Source organism: Ailuropoda melanoleuca, chromosome 4 (genome assembly GCF_002007445.2).
Source record: "Ailuropoda melanoleuca isolate Jingjing chromosome 4, ASM200744v2, whole genome shotgun sequence".
NCBI classification, from domain to species: Eukaryota; Metazoa; Chordata; class Mammalia; order Carnivora; family Ursidae; genus Ailuropoda; species Ailuropoda melanoleuca.
In genome coordinates this window covers 6,629,520-6,651,991 of record NC_048221.1, presented here as the reverse complement: position 1 = coordinate 6,651,991, position 22,472 = coordinate 6,629,520, and the positions used below count along the sequence as shown (strand labels likewise).

General features: G+C 38.8%; 1 protein-coding gene across 2 annotated transcripts; it reads left to right on the top strand.

Annotated features, from left to right (window-relative positions):
• The first annotated feature begins 523 nt into the window (after window positions 1-523).
• LOC100470694 (zinc finger protein OZF-like) lies at window positions 524-14,796 on the top strand. Of its 2 annotated transcripts, XM_034657722.1 has the most exons (4): window positions 7,558-7,614; window positions 11,728-11,814; window positions 12,513-12,592; window positions 13,086-14,796. In XM_034657722.1, the coding sequence occupies exons 2-4, from the start codon at window positions 11,763-11,765 to the stop codon at window positions 14,526-14,528; spliced, it is 1,575 nt and encodes a 524-aa protein (XP_034513613.1). In that variant the 5' UTR covers window positions 7,558-7,614; window positions 11,728-11,762; the 3' UTR covers window positions 14,529-14,796. The 2 variants fall into 2 exon arrangements, with proteins under 2 accessions (XP_034513614.1, XP_034513613.1); XM_034657723.1 differs by lacking the exons at window positions 7,558-7,614; window positions 11,728-11,814 and adding an exon at window positions 524-593.
• The last annotated feature ends 7,676 nt before the right edge of the window (window positions 14,797-22,472 follow it).

Sequence of the window (22,472 nt, the reverse complement as noted above, 5' to 3'; positions counted from 1 at the left end):
TATTTTCACAGGACCCTTAACAATCCATCTTTTATCTTGTGACCTGATGGTGGTTCCTCCAACAAAATTACTCCACTACTCTACAATATTTTTCAGGCATCTTTTCTACTTAATGATGTTAGGGAAAGTAAAAGGATATAAAGTATATGGTCATTCTGTAGGGGGAAATGTATTTAGCAAGTATTTTTCTTGCAATGGGTTCAGGTCTGTGTTGGATCCTGGAGATAGAGTAAGACTGTGAAAACTCTCAGGCTAGGAGTGGAGAGATACAGCTCATCATGTGTTAGAGATGCTTTAAATTCTTGAGACTGACTGAGATCCTTAAGGAGTGAGAGGGAAGAGGACTGACTTCTAGGATCTTGAAATTACTATGAAAGATCATCCCCAGTGAGGTCACCGTGACTCTCTTCCCAAGAATGTTGGTGGGGTTTGTCACTGATTGAGACAGGATGTGTTGATATTTTAGAACTCAATAACCTTTGAGGATGTGGCCATGGACTTCACCCAGGAGGAATGGGCGTTGTTGAATTCACGTCAGAGAAAACTGTACAGAGATGTGATGCTGGAGAACTATAGAAACTTGGCATCTCTGGGTAAGGCTGACAATCCATTTATTTATTGAGTTTGAACATGGATTTCTGGGGTGAATAAGCCCCAGTTACCTTGTGGTTAATATGAATATTCCTGTTGGTTTCTTGTAGGTTTTTGTAGATTTTTACTTTTAAGAAAAATAGCTTGTATCACTTAGCATTATCTCCTCCAGTGCCGTCCACGTTGCAGCAAATGTTGAGAACTCGTTCTTTCTGATAGCTGAGTAATATTCCATTGTATATATGGACCACAACTTCTAAGTGAAATAAGTCAAGCAGAGAAAGATAATTATCATATGATTTCTCTCATCTATGGAACATAAGAACTAGGAAGATCGGTAGGGGAAGAAAGGGATAAAGAAGGGGGGTAATCAGAAGGGGGAATGAAGCATGAGAGACTGTGGACTCTGAGAAACAAACTGAGGGCTTTAGAGGGGAGGGGCTGGGGGAATGGGATAGGCTGGTGATGGGTAGTAAGGAGGGCACATATTGCATGGTGCACTGGGTGTTATACGCAACTAACGAATCATCGAACTTTACATCAAAAACCAGGGATGTACTGTATGGTGACTAACATAATATAATAAAAAATCATTAAAATAAAAAAGAAAGAAAATAACAATAAAGGCTTAGACTAAAAATTAAGAATACGGGACAAAGGAGGAAATTAGAATGTATTAAGTGTCTACTAGGTAGTGGGCACTGATAGGCGCTTCACATCTGTCACTCACTAATTCTCACGATATATCTGATGAGGCAGAATGGAAAAGGAAGAGAAGCTTCTCTAGTGAACTTAAGTCATCTAGACAGAACTTCTTTTTAAAGCGTCATTTTATTCGTCTCTAGTAACCTAGTAGGTAGCTAATTTCCCTGGGGAAAGATAACAATAGCACCTTTATGACCTGCTAAATTACGGCTCACTTCTCCTAAAAGAGGGTCACTGAGTAGATTTTCCAAGAGGTTATACGGGGTCAGAGAACGATCCTTTTGTGACTTAATGTTATTGGAATCTCTTTGAAGGATTTCTGTTCTTGATTGAGATTGTTGGCAGGAGAGGATACCAGGAAGCCTCAAAGGGATCACCATGAGCCAAGGGACAGCATGGCCATAACCCAAGCTCAGAACCATAGTTTAGAGATTCCTGAGGAAAGGCTGTGGCTGTCAATCTTTCTCCTGTCCTGGCCATGGTATGACAGTGGACGTTGCAGGAACCATGGCTGAGCTTCTTCTAGCTGACAGATGGAATTATGAAGCCAGCAATCGTGCACGGATTTATTTTAGTCAGGACATCCCAGTAGCAGTGCAAAATCATCAGTTGGATTGTGCTGGGGAACCAGTTTTCCATAGTAGCTCCATGTGTAATGACAAAGCAACAGATGGACTTCTTTCTGTCTCCTTGGGATTTGGAAGCAGGGCAGCCCATATCTGATGGAGTAGTCCTCTGGGAATCTTGGGCAATGGAAGTGGGCATAGAGAAGACTTCAAGATGGAAACATTGGTCTTCCTGCTAATACAGGCATGCTAATTCAAAGTTATTTAAAAAAATAAAAGAGATATGACTACATCTGGAAAAAAAAAGAAAAATAGCTTCTATTAAGATATTATACACCTACCATAGTTTAGCCATTTAGAGAATACAAAGCAATATGTTGTGTATGCATGTCTGTTTTTTTATTTGTTTTTTGTTTTTTGTTTTTGTTCCAGAACATTCTCATTGCCCTGCATACAGGGCGTTTCATTCCTCCCTGGTCTCTAGACCCTGGCAACAACTAATCTACTTTCCATTTCTACAGACTTGCCTATTCTAATATTCGTATGAATGGAATCATACCACATGCAGTCTTCTGTGACTGGTTTCTTTCCCATAGCATAATGTTTTCTATGTTTATTCATGTTGTAGCATTTATCACTACTTAATTCTCATTTATTACTGAGTAATATTCTGTTATGTAGACCTACCATTTTGGTTATCCATTCATTAGCTGATGGACATTTGGATTTTTGGCACTTGCTACTGTGAATAGCGCTGCTGCAAGCATTCATACAATACAAGTTTTTGTGTGGACATATATTTTCATTGATCTTGGGTATATGCCTGGGAGTAGAGTTGCTGGGCCATTAGGTAACTCTACGCTTAACATTTTGAGGAACTGCCAAACAGTTTTCCAAATAGGCTGTGTTATTTTACATTCTCTCCGGCACTGTTCCAAAATCTCCCCATTCTTGCTAACACTTAACACTGCCTGCTTTTTGTTTATAGATATCCTAATGTTGGTAAAATGGTATCTCATTTTGATTTGCATTTCCATAATGACTAATGGTTTTGATTTGCATTTCCATAATGACTAATGATGTTGAGTAACATTTCATGTGCTTATTGGGCTCTGTGCTCAGTGGGGAATCTGCTTGAGATTCTCCCCCCACTCATGCATGATCTTTCTCTCTCTCAAATAAATAAATCTTTAAAAAAATTCTTTGCCCATATAAGAATTGGATTGCCATTTTTTTCTTTTGAGTTGTGAATGTTCTTTATATATTCGGGATATAGATCCCTTATCAGGTATATGATTTGCAAATATTTTCTTACATTCTGTGTGTTGCCTTTTGACTTTCTTGGTGGTATCATTTGTGGCATAGAAGTTTAATTTTAATAATCCAACTTTTCAGTTTTCGGGGCTCTCAGTTATATTCTGATGGCTTATATTTCTGTCCCTGTACCAGTACCATGCTGTTGATTAGTGTTGTAGCTTTGTAGTAAGATCTGAATTGGTAAGTGTGAGTTCTCCAACTTTCTCTTTTTCAAGATTGTTTCAAGACTATTCTGGATACCTTGCATTTTCTTATGAATTTTAGGCTAAGTTTGTCAATTTCTGCAAAGAATTTAGGTGGGATTTTGATAAAAGCCGCATTGAGTCTGTAGATCAATCTGCGGAGTGTTGACAACTTAGCAATATTAATTATTCCAATCTATGAACATGGGATATCCTTTCATTCATTGAGGTCTTTATTTTGTTAATATATTTTTATATTATTATTATGTTAGTTACCATACAGTACATCATTATGTTAATGTATTAATTAAAATTTTAAAGTATAATTAACATACAGTGTTACATTAGTCTCAGGTGTACAATAGCATGATTCGACAGTTTTATACATTACTTAGTATTCATCAAGATAAGTGTATGCTTAATCTCCTTCACCTTTTTCAGGAGGTTTGTTCTCTGTAGTTTGTTCTCTGTAGTTAAGAATTTGTTTTTTGGTTTGTCTTTTTTTTTTTCTTTGTTGGATTGTTTTGTTTCTTAAAGTCCACATATGGGTGAAAATCACATGGTCTTTTTCTCCAACTGACTTACTTAATGTTACACTCTAGGTCTCTTCATGTTGTTGCAAATGGCAAGAGTTCATTCTTTTTTATGGCTGACTAATATTCCATTGTATATATGTACCACATGTTATTTATACATTCATCTGTCGATGGACACTTGGGTTGCTTCTGTATTTTTGCTGCTGTAAATAAGGCTGCAATAAATAGGGTTGGAGTTATCTTTTTGAATTAGTGTTACCACTTTCTTTGGGTAAATATCCAGTAGTGGAATTACTGGATCATGTAGTAATCCTAGTTTAAATTTTTTGAGGAGCCTCCATATTGTTTTCCACAATGGCTACACCAGTTTATGTTCCCACCAACAGTGTAAGAGGGTTCCTTTTTCTCCACATCCTTACCACTACTTACTATTTCTTGTGTTTCTGATTTTAGCCATTTTTTAATGTTTTTTTATTATATTATGTTAGTCACCATACAGTACATCCCCGGTTTCCGATGTAAAGTTCGATGATTCATTAGTTGCGTATAACACCCAGTGCACCATGCAATACGTGCCCTCCTTACTACCCATCACCAGTCTATCCCATTCCCCCACCCCCCTCCCCTCTGAGGCCCTCAGTATGATTTTAGCCATTCTAACAGATGGGAGGTGATAGCTCATTGTGGTTTTGAATTGCATTTCTCTGATGATGAGTGCTGTTGTGCTGCACTGGATGTTTTCATGTGTCTGTTGGCTGCCTGGATGTCTTTGGGAAAATGTCTATTCATGTCCTCTGCTCACTTCTTAATTGGAATATCTGTTTTTTCGGTGTTGTATAAGTTTCATATATTTTGAATATTAACCCCTTATTGGATACAGTATTTGCAAATATCTTCTCCCATTTAGTAAGTTGTCTTTTCATTGTTTCCTTTACTGTGCAGAAGCTTTTTATTTTGTAGTAGTACCAATAGTTTAATGTTATTTTTGTTTCCCTTGCCAGAGCACTTGTATTTAGAAAAATGTTTCCACTGCTAATGTTGTAAATTACTACCTATGTTTTCTTCTGGGAATTTAATGGTTTCAGTTTTCACATTTAGGTCTTTAATCCATTTGAGTTCATTTTTGTGTACAGTGTAAGAAAGTGATCAGTTTTATCCTTTTGTATGTTGCTGTCCAGTTTTGCCAACACCATTTGCCAACACCCTGGGATCATGACCTGAGTGGAAGGCAGACGCTTAACTGGTTTCTGGGTGGCCCCCGAAACCCTTGTAGGATGAATTTGGGAATTTTCCTTTTTCCTGTTTTTGGGGGAACAGTTAGAGATGAATAGGTATTAACTCTTCTTTCTTTAAATTTTAGTTTGGTAGAACTCACCTGTGAAGCCATCTGGTTCTGGACTTCTGTTTTTTGGAAGTTTTTTTTTTGTTTTTTGTTTTGTTTTGTTTTGTCTTACTGATTCAATCTCATTGTTAGCAATTGGTTGGTTCAAAAATTCTATTTCTTCCTGATTCAGTTTTGGGATGTATATGTTTCTAGGAATTTATCCGTTTCTTCCAGGTTGTCCAGTTTGTTGGCACATAACTTTTTATAATATTCTCTTAATCCTTTGTATTTCTGTGGTGTTGCTATTTCTCTTCCTTCATGTATGATTTTGAGTCCTTCCTCTTTTGATTAGCGTGGCTAAAGGTCTCTTGATTTTGTTAATCTTGTCAAAGAACCAGTTCCTGGTTTCGCTGATCTGTTCTATAGTTTTTTAGTCTCAATTTCATTTATTTTCTTTTTTTTAAGATTTTATTTATTTATTTGACAGAGAGAGACGGCCAGCGAGAGAGGGAACGCAAGCAGGGGGAGTGGGAGAGGAAGAATCAGGCTCCTGGTGGAGAAGCCTGATGTGGGGCTCAATCCCAGAACGCCAGGATCACGCCCTGAGCCGAAGGCAGACGCTTAATGACTGTGCCACCCAGGCGCCCCTCAGTTTCGTTTATTTTCTAATCTTCATTATTTCTTTCCTTATACTGGATTTGGGATTTGTTCTTTTTTGTAGCTCCTTTAGGTGGAAGGTCAGGTTGTTCATTGAGATTTTTTCCTGCTTCTTGAGGTATGCCTGTATTGCTATAATCTTCCCTTTTAGAAAAGTTTCTGCTGCATGCCAAAGATTTTGGACAATTGTGGTTTCATTTTCATTGGTCTCCATGTATTTTTAAACTTCCTCTTTGATTTCCTGGTTGACCCACTCATTGTTCGGCAGCATGTTACTTAACCTCCATGTATTTATATTCTTTCCAGATTTTTCATTCTTGTGGTTTATTTCTAGTTCCATACCACCGTGGTTGAAAAAGATGCATGATTTCAGTCTTTTCATATTTGTTGAGATTTGTAACCTAACATGTGGTATCTTCTGTAGAATGTTTTGTGTGCACTTGAAAAGAGTATGTATTCTGTTGTTTTGGGATGGAATCTTCTGAATATCTGTTAGGTGCATCTGGTCCTGTATGTCATTCAAATCCATGGTTTCCTTGTTGATTTTTTAATTAAAACATTTTGTTTGTGTGTGTGTGAGAGTGAGAGAGAGAGAGAGAGAGAGAGCTTGAGCAGGGGAGAGGGTCAGAGGGAGAAGCAGACTTCCTGCTGAGCAGGGAGCCCAATGTGGGACTTGATCCCAGAATGTTGTGATCACGACCCTATCCAGAGGCAGATGCTTAACTGACTGAATCAGCAAGGTGCCCTCCTTGTTGATTTTCTGTCTGGATGATCTATCCATTGATGTAAATGAAGTGTTTTAGTCCCCTGCTATCATTGTATTACTATCGATTTACTCTGTTTTTTATAGTTTTATGTATTTGGGTGCTCCTTAGTTGGGTGCATAAATATTTACAATTGTTATGTCTTCTTGTTGGATTGTTTCCGTTATGATGGTGTAGTGGACTTGTCTCTTGTTACAATCTGTTTTGAAGTCTATTTTGTTCCATGTCAGTATTTGCTACCTCAGCTTTCTTTTCACTTTCTTTCCATTTGCACTGTAAATGTTTTCCCATCCCTTTACTTTGAATCTGCATGTGTCTTTAAGTCTGAAATGATTGTCTTGTAGGTAGCATATAGATGGGTCCTGCTTTTTGTATCCATTCAGTCACTCTGTCTTTTGGAGTGTTTAGTCCATTTACATTCATAGTTAATTATTGATAGATATGTACTTATTGCCATTTTGTTACTTGTTTTATGGTTGCTTTTGTAGTTCTTGTCAGTTCCTTTCTTCTCTTGGTCTCTTCCCTTGTGGTTTTGTGGCTTTCTTTAGTGATACGCTTGAATTCCTTTCTCTTTATTTTTAGGGTATCTATTCTGTAATAGACTTGTGATTACCACTCTTGGGTTTATATATAATATCTTACGCATGTAGCAGTCTGTATTAGATTGGTCTCTTAAGTTTGAATCCCCTCTAAAATTACTAAAATTTTACCCCCCCACACACACAGGTTTTATGTATATCATGTCATACTTTACATCCTTTCATTTTGTGAATCCCTTGACTGATTTTTAAAAATATTTTATTTATTTGAGAGACAGAGAGTGAGTGCGTGCATGACCAGGGATAGGGGAGGGGCAGAAGAAGGAGAAACAGACTACTTGCTGGGCAGGAAGCCTGATGTGGGGCTCAGTCCCAGGACCCTGAGATTATGACCTGAGCTGAAGGCAGACGCTTAACTGACTGAGCCACCCAGGTGCCCCTCCTGACTTATTTTTATAGATATAATTAATTTTATTGCTTTTGTGCTTTAATCTCCATACTGGTTTTTACAAATGATGAATCTGCTACTTTTATTATGTTGGAATGTACCTGTGAGATTTTTTCCTTTTATAGTTTTATTACTTCTGATTATGGCTTTTCTTTTCCACTCAAAGGATTCCCTTTAACATTTCTTGTAAGACTGGTTTATTGCAGTTAAATTCCTTTAACTTTTCTTTTTCTGGGACAGTCTTTATTTTGTATTCTGAACAACAGCCTTTCTGGGTGGAGTATTCTTGGTTGCAGGTTTTTATCCTTCCAGCACTTTGAATACATCATACCACTCTCTTCTGGCATGCAAAGTTTCTGCTGAAAAATCAGCTGATAGCCTTATAGGATTTCCCTTGTATGTAACTGTTTAATCTTGCTGCTTCTAAAATTCTCTATCACTCCTCTTTGCCAGTTTAATAACTATGTGTCTGGGTGTGGAGTTTCTTAGGCTGATTTTATTGGGGGTGACTTCTGGATCTGGATGTTTGTTTCCTTCCCCAAATTAGGGAATTTTTCATCTATTATTTCTTCAAATAAATTTTCTGCCCCCTTTTCTCCCTTTTAATCTGGGATCCATATGATGCAAGTATTGTTATGGTTGATAATGTCATTGAGTTCCCTCAACGTATTCTCAAAAATTTTTAACTTTCATTTTTAAGTAATATCTACACCCAACATGGGGCTCAGACTCATAACCCTGAGATCAGGAATCACTTGCTACAACAACTGAGACAGCCAGGCGCCCCTATTTTTAATTTTAAGTGTTCTTTTTTCCATTCATCTTGGTTGCTTTCCACTACCTTGTCTTCCAGCTCTGCGATCTGTTTTGCTTTCTCTAGTCTGCTATTCTCTCTAGTGTATTTTTAATTTCAGTTATTGAGTTCTTCATTTCTGATTGGTCATTTTTATATTTTATATCCATAGAGGTCTTTAAATTCTGTTAACAGTGTAAGTTTTTTTTTAAGATTTATTTATTTGTCAGAGAGAGAGAGTGTAAGCAGGGGGAGCAGCAGGCAGAGGGAGAAGCAGGCTCCCCGCTGAGCAAGGAGCCCAATGTGGGACTTGATCCCAGGGTCCTGGGATCATGATCTGAGCCAAAGGCAGACACTTAACTGACTGAGTGACCCAGGTGTCCCTACAATGTCTAAGTATTAGACAATAAAAAATACTTTATAAAAAAGATTTTATTTATTTATTTTAGAGAGAAAGAGAGCAAGAGAGAGCCTGCATGAGCAGGAGGAGGAGCAAAGGAGGAGGGAAAGGGAGACAGCCTCCTGAATACTCCATGTTGAGTGCAGAGCCTGACACCAGGCTTGATCCCACGACCCTGAGACCATGACCTAAGCTGAAACCCAGAGTTAGACGCTTAACTGACTGAGCCACCCAGGCACCCCTAAGTCTTAAACTTCTTATGTTAAATTTATCCCTAATCATTTTTTGATCCTGTTGTCAATGGAATTGTTTTCTTGGTTTCATTTTCATTATATTAATTGCTGGTATATAGAAATACAACAGATACATTGTGTACGATCTTTTCCTTGCCACCTAACAGGTTTTTTTGTGGATTATTTCAGATATTCTATTTATAAGCTTATGACATCTGTGAATAGAGATGGTTTTTCTTCTTTCCAAATTGGATAACATTTATTTCTTTTTTCCTTGCCTAGTTGTCCTGGATAGAACTTCTAATGTAATGTTGAATATAAGTGGCCAGAATGGACATCCTTTTGTTGTCATTCTTAATCTTAGGGGGATAGTTTTCAGTCTTTGTCCATTAAGTCTGTTTGGATGATTTTAAATATTTTATTAAATATTTGTCTACTAACTCCGAAGTATGGCCATTTAAGGGATGTTTTCTATTGGCTGCTTTTCTTACCCCCATATGTATGGTATACTTTCCTGTTTCTTTGCATGTCTCAATTTGTTCTTAAAAATGACATTTTATTTTTAATTTTTTACATTTAAATTCAATTAGCCAACGTATAGTACATCAGTTTTCAGATGTAGCGTTCAGTAATTTATCGGTTGCATATAACACCCAGTGCTCATTACATCAAGTGCCCTCCTTAATGCTCATCACCCAATTACTTCACCCCCCCACCTCCCCTCCAGCAACCCTCAGTTTGAGTCTTTATGGTTCATCCCCCCCTCTGATTCCCCCCCTTCAGTTTTCCCTTCCTTCCCCTAATGTCCTCCATGCTATTCCTTATGTTCCACATATGAGTGAAACCATATGATAATTGTCTTTCTCTGATTGACTTACTTCACTCAGCATAATACCCTCCAGTTCCATCCACGTTGATGTAACAGACACATGAAAATGACATTTTAAATAATATATTCTACTAACTCTAGTATCAGATGCCTTTGCTGTCAAGGTTTATTGTTTTCTTGTTGGTGCTTGTTTATTTAGTGACCCTCCTAGCTGAATTCCACAGGTTCTGTATTCCCTGAAATGTTCAGCCACAGAGTTTTCTCCTAACTTTTAAAGTGCTTATTTTGTGGCACTTGGGTGGCTCAGTCAGGTAAGTGTCCTACTCCTGATCTCAGCTCAGGTCTTTATCTTAGGGTTGTGAGTTCAAGCCCTGTGTTGGGCTCTACACTGGGCATAGAGCCTACTTAAAAATAATTAAAGAATTAAACAAGTAAACACAAAGTAAAAACAACAACAACAACAAAAAAAACAAATAAAAAGTAAAAAAATAAATAAAAATTAAAAAGTGCTTTAAAAAATTTTTAAGTGTAGTTTCCTGGTCATTGTAACTTAGTCCAACAATGATTAGAAGCACTTTCTTAAATGCCTTGCCTGTGTCTCTTCATCTCTTGCCAAGTAGATCTATGTAAGAAGTCATGCCTTTAAGCTTCAGGGAACTTACAAGGCCAGGTTATTTTTCAGTTCTGGCTTGGGCAGGGTCTAAAAGTCAACCAAAGCTCTGTGACTTGGGACTTAACCTCTTTCCTGGGAATGTGCATAACCTTGCTCATGTACAGAATTCTGGATCCCCAGGAACTGACTGGAGCTTTTCAAAGTCCCCAGGGCATCACCCAAACCTAAGAGCTTTTTTCCTGCTAAGCTGAGCTCTGAGTAAAATCCAATAGCTACAGCACCCTGAGGGTACAGATTTTGTGGGGGGCTGCAAGCTTAGATTAATAATGGATTAACAGATTATGGACAGTAGGTTTTAATGGAAAAGGACTCATTGGTGGACAATGGATTTTAATGTAAGAGTACAAAGGACTCATTGATACAGTTTCTGATTCTACATTGCAGCTAACCTAAAGAAACCTCCACTTGTTGAGTTTTGGTGCCTTATCAAAGAATATCCACACTGATTTGTAAAGGCTATTATTCCTCCCCTTTCCAACTACTTATCTGTGTGAGCCTAGATTTTCTTCATATCTTCAACCAAAACAACATAGAAAACACACTGAATGCAGAAGTGGATATGAAAATCCACTGGTCTTCTTTGGAGCCATGTATTAATGAGGTGTACAAAAATGTAAAAAATGGTATCTCTCTCCTCAGTAGCTTTTTAAAAATAAATATAGGTACTTTAGAAAAATAATATAGACTGTTTTGGGGCTTGTCCTTTTAACAGTGCTCAGGTCTCTGTTGATTGCAAGGCATCTGGCTTTTGACTACTATGCCGGAGAGCTAAGGAGAGAGCAAGAATAGAAATAATCTGAAGTTAAAATGTCAAAGACCCTGTTCTCTTACCAAGGCTCAGTGCTTTTTCTTGGAAAGACAAATTTCTGTGTGTTCTCTGTCTTTGGTTAATTTCTAGAGTTCTGAATTGATAGAATCAATTTGTTTTGCCCATCATTGGTGGTTTTGGTGGGGGAGGTGGCTTAAACAGGGTCCTCATTCTATCATTCTGAAAGCTGATCTCCCAAGTGCTTTACTTTTGCTTTGTCTGTTAGAAATTTGTCATCATTTTGCTGCTCCTAAAGCCACACTTGACCCATCTTCAGAACCTCAAAGACAAAGTTGCCACGGTTTGATGGTAGTTTTGTTGTACACTACATGGTCTCTCACATGCATTGTTCCCCGTTATAGAAAAGCAGCTCAGCAAACCCACTCTGATCACCCAGATGGAACAGGAAGATGAAATGAAAACAGAGACAGGAAGTCACCAAGATATCTGTGAGCAATGGGCATATATGAATGTTTTGTACTACATCTGGTGGGGGTGAGGAAGAGGTACATTATAAAAAGTCAAACAGGGAACTTAAAACAATACCTTTTAAATTTGAGGAGAAAGCAGACACCATTTGGTGTGAATTTATTCATGTACTTTCAGAATTCCCTAGTCTTTGGCTTTTAACCTATCATTTCATTCTTTTCTTGCTCTGAAAGACAGACCTGTCTTGTGCTTTAATGTTTACATATAGAGTCACTGTCAAATTCTTCCCATTTTGTGCATATATATATATTTATTTGCATATATATACATATGTGTACATACATATACACATGTATATATACATATATATGTATACACATGTGTATATGTATATGTGTGTGTGTATATATATATATACACACACACACAGCCTTTGCTTGTTAACATAATTTTCAATAGAACCATTTCTTAGTAAGTGATACAAAACACTAAAGCATGTAAATATCATTCTTTTGATCAAGAATGATTTTTCTTGCACATTGTCTTCCTAAGTTAAGGGTCTGTTTGAAGAGAAATCCACATGGCCCTTAGTTTTGTCCTTATCATCCTGCCATTTCGTACTCGAGGCTGTTTCCTGTTTGTTTCAGATTGGGCTTGGGCTTTACCTACTTTTGTCAGCATATTGACAAAAACTTACTTTACCCCCCAATTTGTTCAGATGGGATGGTTCTCCTTAAAACCAAACAAGCACAACATAAGCAAGATACTTCGGAGAAAGAAGCACTCAGTGGCAGGAAGGTAAGAGTCACATGAGAATTTCTTGCTCTCTGTTAGAAGTCCAGAATTCTGTGTAATAAAAGGAACACATGAACTAACGGGGCAATTTGAGGCACTCATTCTACCAATAGAAAAAAGGAAATTCTCTAAATATCATGAATTTGAAGGAAACTCACACACTAGCTCCAAAAATGGTTGCAGAGAATTCCAAAAGTAAATATTTTCATAGTGGAAGTTAGATATTAAATATTGAAAACATTCACTCCAAAGCATTTATATGTTAAACCTCTAAAGACACCCTGACGGGAGCCATCTGGTTTAAGATTCATCTTTATTCAAGCTAATAAATTCATACAGGAATTGTGTATATTCACTAAGAAAATGTTAGGTAAGCTCTAGTTCTAATAAAGTGCTTATGTAAACATGTCAGAATTTATGAGTATGGGGAGGAAGATTCTCAATCAATATAATGAATGTGATAAATCCAGTGATCATAACTCATTTAAATCAATAGGGGCAAACTCATGGAGCAAGATCCATTGAACAGAATAAAATTGCCTTGAGCTTGAAATCTAGCATCACTTGGAATCAGAGAATTCATCCTGGTGAGAATCCCCATCAACCCCTTCATCTTGGGAAAGCCCTCAGAGATTGGATACACCTTAACCCACATGAGAACATTGTTTCTGGGGGAAAATCCAATGACTTTAAAAATGATAAAAATACCTTCATCAGGAGTTCTTTCTTAGCTGTTCACAAGAGACAACATACCAGAGAGAAATCCTATGAATGCACTGACTCTAGGAAAGTCTTAAGTTCAGTCTTACACTTTAAGCATGAAAAAGCTTGCATTAGAGAGAAATCTTTTCAGTGTATCCTATGTGGTAAAGTATTGCAGAACCACTCATCCATTGCATTGCACATGAGAACCCACAGTGGAGAAAAACCTTTTAAATGTAACCAGTGTGGGAAAGCCTACAGTTCAAGCTCTTACCTTACTCGGCACAAGAGAATTCACACTGGGGAGAAGCCGTATGAATGCCGTGACTGTGGAAAAACCTTTAGAGATAGTTCACTTCTGAGACAACATGAAGGAATTCATTCAAGGGACAAACCCTACAAATGTGATCAGTGCAGCAAAACCTTCAGTAGAAGCTCAAGGCTTACCATGCACAAGATAATACACACCAAAGAGAAGCCCTATGCCTGCAGTGATTGTGGGAAAACCTTCAGTATTCTTTCATACCTTACAAGACATAAGAGAATCCACACTGGAGAGAAGTCCGTTGAGTGTAGCCTCTGTGGAAAAGCATTAAGTAGTCCATCAGCCCTGAAGACACACTTGCGGATACATACTGGAGAGAAACCTTACAAGTGTGATCTGTGTGGGAGAACTTTTAGAATGAGCTGTAATCTTAATGTGCACAAGAAAATGCATGCTGGAGAGAAACCATGTACTTGCAGTGACTGTGGGAGAGCCTTTAGGGATCACTCGTGCCTTAAAGAACACGTGAGGATTCACACTGGAGAGAAACCCTTTGCATGTAATCAGTGTGGGAAAGCCTTCAGAGTGAAATCTTTCCTCACTTTGCACAAAAAAATTCACACGAGAATGATACAATACGAGTGTAAGGAATGTGGGAAAGCCTTCGGTGGTCTCTTATCTCATAGGAGGCATATGAAAAAGCATACCAGGGAAAAGAAACCCTTCAAGTGTAGTGAGTGTGAAAAAGCTTTTAGGAGGCATGTGTCCCTTACAATACACATAAGGACTCACACTGGAGAGAAACCATATGAGTGTGATCAGTGTGGGAAAACCTTCAGTGTAAGGTGTAATCTTACTGTGCACAAGAGAGTCCATACTGGCGAAAAGCCCTATCAGTGCAATGTCTGTGGGCATGCTTTCAGTAAGCTCTCCTCCCTTCGGCGGCATCGCGAGAGCACTCATGCTGGATAAAATTCCTAGAAGTGTTCATGTGCAGTAGTTTTCAGTAAACTCTCCATCTTGAAGGCATACAAGCAAATGCTAACTGCAGAGAAGAACTCGATGTAAAGAATGGGAGAAAGCCTCTGAAAAATAGATTTGTGGAAGAAATACAAGTTATGCAATGACTGTGATAAATCCTCTATTCATCCCCTAGGTATGTGACCACTTGATGCTGAAAGTAAAAACTTCTTAGTGTCTTCAAGACTTGTTACTTGAGAAAAATAAATGTCTGATGTTTTAAGCCTCCATGTTTACAGTGTGTGAGTGTGTGTGTGTTTTGGGAGGGAGGTTTTATTCACAAATGACTATCACTAACATATAACCCATGTCAGTGTTTTAGAAATTCTTATGCATAATTAAAAAATTGAATTGCTGCTGGGGTACCAGGATGGAGGTTACCTGTATTAACTATTAAACACACTGGTCAAGAAGTAGGACACTGTCAACACTAAGAATCCTCCTCCAGTGCTTCCTTTTCACTCATGAATCACCCTGATTCTTGCCACCAGAACAGGTGTCCTCTATGGATTCAGTGCATTTTTTAAAAGATTTTTTTAAAGTAATCTCTGCACCCAGTGTTGGGCTTGAACTCACAACCCAAGAACAAGAGTCACATGTTTCACTGACTGAGCTGGCCAGGTGCCCCTAGAATCATGCATTTTCAACAGCTTTATTGAGATACAATTTACATGTCAAGGTATAAAATTCAGTGGTTTTTAGTATGTTTACAGAGTTATATGCACTATTGCACCTGATACGTTATCACCGTATCTGGATTCTGCCCAACACTGTATTTGTGCGATTCATCTATGTTCTTCCTTTAGCAGAGTTTTATGCTAATTGATACGTAGCTTTCCATTTTATGAATATGCACAATTCATTCAACTGTTCTGGACATTTGGGTTGTTTATAGTTGGAGTATTTTTTTTTAAAGATTTTATTTGAGAGCGAGCGAGAACAAGAGAGACACAGGGAGAGGGAGAAGATGACTCCCCGCTGAGCTGAAAGCCTGACGTGGGACTTGATCCCAGGACTGTGAGATCATGACCCAAACCAAACGCAGACGCTTAACCAACTGAGCCACCTAGGAGGCCTATCGTTGGGGTATTTTATAAGTAGTTCTGCCATGAACATTCTTGTACATGCTTTGGTTCACAGCTGTACATATTTCTGTAGGGTGTATGTTTTAGGAGTGCAGTCTGGGTCATAGGGAATGCACATGGTCACATTTATTCAACACTACCAAACAGTTTTATGAAATAATTGTTTTAATACACATGTCTGCTCTCTTGGTAGTATTTTATATTGTCTTTTTCTTTTTGGCAATTTTGATGTGTATGCCATAGGACAACATTTTGATTTTTAAATTTTTAAAAATATTCATTTTGAACCAGTTTTGCACTTACTAGAAAAGTTTGTACAGAGTCCCGTATATCCCTCAGTTTCCCAATGTTCATGTAATTAATTTATCACCTGCTTCCTTCTGGTTAGTGTTTCTTTGTGTGTGTGATCTCTAAGATTGCTGTTTTTGATGTCTGTTTTCCGGGTAACCTCCAAAAGCCTGCCCAAGTAACTAGTAAATTGTTTTCTTTGCATGCACTCTTTTCTATTACAGTACTTACCACAGTCATGAAGGGAATTTAAAGAAAAATTTCTTAGAGTGACTTTGTGGAGATAATCCCATGATAACATGCTCTGTGTCCCCAGTCTCTGTTCCTATGGGGACTTAAACACCACTTTGCTTCTGTTACTCTTCCAGTGATAATCTCTGCCTCAAAGAACACTGGGAATTGGTATAATGAGAAGCTCATCAGTTCTCTTAAGGTCAGACCCAAGAAATCCAAGAATGAGGTTCCCTGCCTGGAGGTGAGAGGAAACATGTGGGAAGAGAATTGATGTACCCCTGTCCTTTCATGAATCCTTTCTATTGAGCTGTTCTCCTTGAGGATTTGAAATGCCTTGGGGAAGAAATGACAGTACATATTTGGCTCATGAGGAGCTTTGGAAATTGAGCTCCCAGGGCCACAGAGATTATAGGGTCTACCTGTGACCACTCCTCTCAAAGCCCTGCTCATGTCAGGAAACACAGTTGAGTCTCCTGAGATGATCCCTCTTGCCCTGGAGCCCAATTGCCTTACTTGGTTCCTCTGCCCTTTTTGGGAACAGATTCCCCATCTCTACCCTTCAATATCTAGAGGAAAGGTGAATTACTTATTGGTGACTTCAAGGCAATCTCATGTGCCCTACTAAATGCCGTGAGAAATTGAAAGATTTTTTTTTTAAATCAGCCTATCTGGAAGACATCCAAGAGGTAAGAGAACGTTCCGTAGGATTAAGTTACATTGAATTTGCCATCAGCTTTCATTTCCTGCTCTTACTCTGCCTTTTAAATTCCAGGGAGTCCCTACCAAACATGAATTAGCCCCTTCAGAAATTGGACACATAGGGGCACCTGGGTGGCTCAGTTAAGCGTCTGCCTTTAGCTCAGGTCATGGTCCTGGGATCCAGTCCTGCATGGGCCTCCCTGCTCGGTGGGGAACCCACTTCTCCCTTTGCTGCTCCTTCTGCTGGTGCGTGCTCACTCTCTCTCTCTCTGTGTGTCAAATAAAATCCTAAAAAAAAAAATTGGACAGATGATTCTACAGTTCTCTGGTTCCCCTCATTTTTGGGGGCTGTGAATGGGACTAGGATGGGTGAGTTTGGCTTCTCCATTTTCCCATATCTGGTTCCAGCTTTTGTCCTCAGAGAACTCAAGTCTTGACCCAACCTCTTACTCTCAGGACCTTGAGAGAGGAGGTTGAGCCCCCTTAGTCTACCTTGCCAGTCTTTCTCTGAAAACCCCCAAAGAAAATACAGAGTATTTTAAACAATCAGAACAGCACAGTGAGCAGTAAAATAAATAGCTATGCAACTACTTTCCAGAATTAATGCTGCCTTTTTGGCCGTATTAGCTTCAGACATTTTTTTAAAAAAGTAATTATACGTATACATGATACATATTATATATATATATTTTTAAAGATTTTATTTATTTATTTGACAGAGATAGAGACAGCCAGCAAGAGAGGGAACACAAGCAGGGGGAGTGGGAGAGGAAGAAGCAGGCTCATAGCGGAAGAGCCTGATGTGGGGCTCGATCCCATAACGCCGGGATCACGCCCTGAGCCGAAGGCAGACGCTCAACCGCTATGCCGCCCAGGTGCCCCGATACATATTATATTTTAAACTAAGTATCAGATCCAAATCCCACAGAGAAAGGCCTTTCTTTGCCTTCAGACAGGGATAATTACATATCATGATATATATTTAAAAATCATGGAGAAATCCTCTCTTCCCCTCCTCCCCTCCCAGAGGTTACCACTCTGGAATTGGTATTTGTCATGGATAGTTTAACACTACTAGTACATGTGAACATGTCTGGTAAATCTACTATAGAAAAAACTGTAATTAATCCAAGTGCCCATTAATACGAGAATGTATGTTAAAACTAATAAACCAGATCTTCTTGTGTCAGTCTTGATAAATATAGACAAGACAATGTAAAGCCCAAAAAAGTTGCTGATTTGAATAATACACTATGTATAATAAATGCGAGCATGTAACATAATGTAACCCATAAACAGAATGTTTATGGGCTGCGTTATTATTCATGTGAAACATTCTAGGGGAATGGTAACATGCAAAATTCAATGTCATGCTTACCCTCAGAGAGGGATGGTCACTATTGAGATTGTGTACAAATATGCTGGGGCTTCAAGGAGATATGCATTGTTTTATTAATAAAACTGGGGCAAGCTTGGCGCAGTATCAAATTTGTCATGCTGTCTGGTGGGTTTAAGCCCTTCATTGTCACTTTGTACTTGTTGGGATACTTAAATTGAACATAAGAAACATGAAATAATTATTTTAAGGAGTATTTATGATGACATAAACTTCATCATGCTATAGCTGTCATATAAATTGCTTTCCTCCTTCAGTAATTTTTGGTCTAATTTTAAACAGTGAGAAGTAATGTAAATATTTAATTTGCATATTTAAAACAACATTAAAAATTAAGGTTGATATAATAGTATAAAATACTAAAATGGTGTACCACGAGTATGCCATAACTATGTATTTCCATACTGATGATATTTATTTCATTTCTCTATTTCGTTATACTGAGGGCTCCCACTGGGGTTTTGAGTACATCCCTTTCAGCCCTGAGATCATACTCTTGGGGTGCCTTCCCTCCTTGCCTCTTTCACTCTGTCTCACTCTGTTTCCCTTCCGGACATTAGGACTTGTCCACAGCTAAAACCAAAAGTGATAGGAAAAGTCATTGCAAGGCCCCACTATACTTGGTGCTTTTCATCTCTGCAATATCTTTGTATGTTTTTTATAGTAGTTCCCCATTATAAAAATGAGAAAATTGAATCTGCTCAGAGAGATTCAGGGACCTTCTAATGTCACAGATCCGTGTTACAATTGGAAGATTAATGATTAAACCAAGGAGTGTCTGTGTTCAGGCCTTATCCCTGAGATGGTTTTTATGATGCTTGTCTTCAGGAAAAAAGTCAACTCCACTCAGGTCCTCAATTTGTGAAGCAAAGGGTTCACATTAGGTGGGCTCATTGCATACATCTTGATTCTGTCATATATTTGAGATACTGTTACAGAAATTCCTTCAATTCAGGAATGCCTGGGTGCCTCAGTCAAGCCTCTGCCTTTGGCTCAGGTCGTGATCCCAGGGTCCTGGGATCAAGTCCCACATCGGGTTCCTTGCTTGGCAGGGAGCCTGCTTCTCCCTCTGCCTGCTGGTCCCCTTGCTTGTGCTTGCTCGCTCACTGACAAATAAAATCTTAAAGAAATTCCTTCAGTTCATTACTTCATGAGAATGGTAAACTGATGGTTAGACACTACCAGCCCATGCCAATCCCCTATTGCCACTTTTTTTATTTTAATGTTTTTTTATTATATTATGTTAGTCACCGTACAGTACATCCCTGGTTTCTGATGTAAAGTTCGATGATTCATTAGTTGCGTATAACACCCAGTGCACCATGCAATACGTGCCCTCCTTACTACCCATCACCAGCCTATCCCATTCCCCAACCCCCCTCCCCTCTGAAGCCCTCAGTTTGTTTCTCAGAGTCCATAGTCTCTCATGCTTCATTCCCCCCTCTGATTACCCCCTATTGCCACTTTTGGGGGCATCATGATCAATTTCTCAAGAATCTGGATAAGCCAAATGGGATACGAGAGGCTTAAAGCTTGTCCTGAGCTTGTCCACATGGGACTCCCCCCGGAACCAAGGGCTGAGGTGGCTGAACCAGGAATAATAGGAAGGAGGGTCTGATCTATGGCTTACTCTTAACATTTTCTTTCTTTTAATTGAGATACAACATTGCAATAGTTTTAGGTGTACGACATAATTGCTTGATACATGTGAATATTGCAAAATGATTACCAGAATAAGTTTCAGTAACACCCATCGCCACCATGGTCACACATTTTTTTCTTGTGATGAGAACTTTTAAGACAACATTTTTATATTATCTATGATATAAATGAAAGACATGTGTTAAGACAAAAATAGGAGGGACCTATGCTACTGGATAAAGAGGCTAATTTTCACTTTTAGCAACTGTGGTAAGAAAGGAAAAATGATGAGAGAGAAAGACATTACGGGGTATGTATTAAGGAAGTAAGTAAAACGATAAATACATCTATCCAGACTCTTAATCTAAGCACAGAGCTTGACTGTAATGACTTCCATTAACATATGAATATTTTTGGAATTAATTATCCACCCCCTTTCTTGTTTTCTTTTATTCTTTTATCCTTTTATCTTTTCTTCTTTTTTACCTCATCATTTTGTGGTTAAAGAGTGTTAAGTGGAAAAGAGGTGTGTTTATTTTAGAAAATACCAGTGAGGAAGAGGTAAAGAACTTCTAAAATTGAGTGTCATTTTTTTCTCCCAAACAGAGATAATTGGATAAAACACACTGAAGTGTTAGCATTTGCATGTGCATGTCGAACACCTTGCATTTATTACTGTAAGTCCCCACATTACCCTGAAAGTGTAATCATCCAGGTGTATTTGCTTCTTTTTTAAAGATTTTATTCATTTATTTGAGAGAAAGCATGAGGGGGGACAAGGGGAGAGGGAGAAGCAGGCTCCCTGCAGGGAGCCTGATGTGGGGCTCAATCCCAGGACCCTGAGATCATGACCCCAGCCAAAGTTAGATGCTGAACGGACTGAGCTACCCCCACATTCCTGGGTGTATTTGCTTCTATTTCCTTCTTTCTCTCCACCAGCCTTTCTGGGGGCTCAAGTGTTCAGTGGTTCAATATCAGGGTTAGCTAATTAAGAGATACTTTTCTAGGATTATGAGGATGACCCACTTAAAAAATTTTATTCAATTAAGACCCCTTATATGTCATTCTTTCCCCCCACTATTCTGTTGTGGAAAAGAAGTGGTTCACTCTAGCTTCAGAGAGGGATATTAAGCCTTCAAATAATGGAGAGAAAATTGCAGCAACATATTTTCCTGGCCTATTTATGTTTCTCTGTCCTTAAGAGAAAAAATCACGGAATTTGCAAACACATTTTAAATCTACCACAATCATGACTAGCAAGGCCGCATGTTCCAAATAATACAACTGCAAGACTGTGGGGTCCCCATCACTCTGGGTTCCTGAGTGACTGTGGAGCAGAACCCCTGTGCCCAGTGTCTGTTAATCATATGCACGTATGCACACGTGTCTAACTCATGACAGATTCATACAAGCCTCTCTCTGAGCCGGCAGCATTTTCTAAGCTTGACTTCAGGTCCTGCAGATGTGCTCTGTTTTTATGTTAGCCAATACACACCACGTGGGAACACAGGCATGGGAGGCTGAAGACCCAGGCACTGATGAGTATAGACCAATTTTCATGCCAAAGTTAAGGGAAACCTGAAAATGTGAGCTTTGTTTCAGAAGGGCTCAGGAGGCAGGTTGAGAAAGTCATGACTGGCCAAAGATGGCACATTGTGTATCATGCTGAAAGCCGTTTCATTATTTTAACAAGTGATGAGTACAGGAATCAAGATGTGACCTGCCTTACAAGAATGCAACCTTCAGGTGACCACTTTTATAATGAGGGAAAGTTCCTCTTTATTGAGGTTTTTTAGCCCATAAATGAAAGAACTAGAATGTGTCAGCATTTTGTACCTCCCAGTGAATTAATGGATCAAGATGATAATTTTTACAAGAAGCAAGAGAGTATGTGCTTCCTCATGAAAATATTTAAAAGCGTTTGCCAAAAATTGAACCTACATCTTGATCAGGCTTCCAGACTAGAGGTAGGCAGACTCTCTTAGTAAGGAGCCAGATGGTAAATATTTTAGATTTTGTGGGCCGTGTGGCTTCTTACAAGTACTCAACCCAGATGTAGCTTACAGGCTGCCATGGACAACATACAAATGAATGGCTATGTTCTAATAAGCCTTTATTTACTGGATCTTGCCCATAGGCTGTATTTTCTCAAACTGTATTCTAGAATGCAGCCTCAATAATTTTATTCTAGAATTATTTGCTTGCAGGCATCTTTTTTTTTTTTTAAAGATTTTATTTATTTGAGAGTGAGAGCATGAGCAGGGGGAGGAGCAGAGGGGAGGGAGAAGCAGACTCCCCACCGAGCAGGGAGCCCAACTTAGGGCTCGATCCTAGGACTCCAGAATCATGACCTGAGCCGAGGGCAGATGCTTAACTGACTGAGCCACCCAGGTGCCCCTGCTTGCAGGCATCTTAAAAGGGCAACGTTCCATTCCTCTTATTAAATCCCCCTACTTGACAAAGGATTGATAGAAAATAACAACTTGGAACCGGATGGTATGGGGAGGAGTGTTTGAGGGGAACACAAAGCAAGAAAAGGAGGGGTAAAGAGGG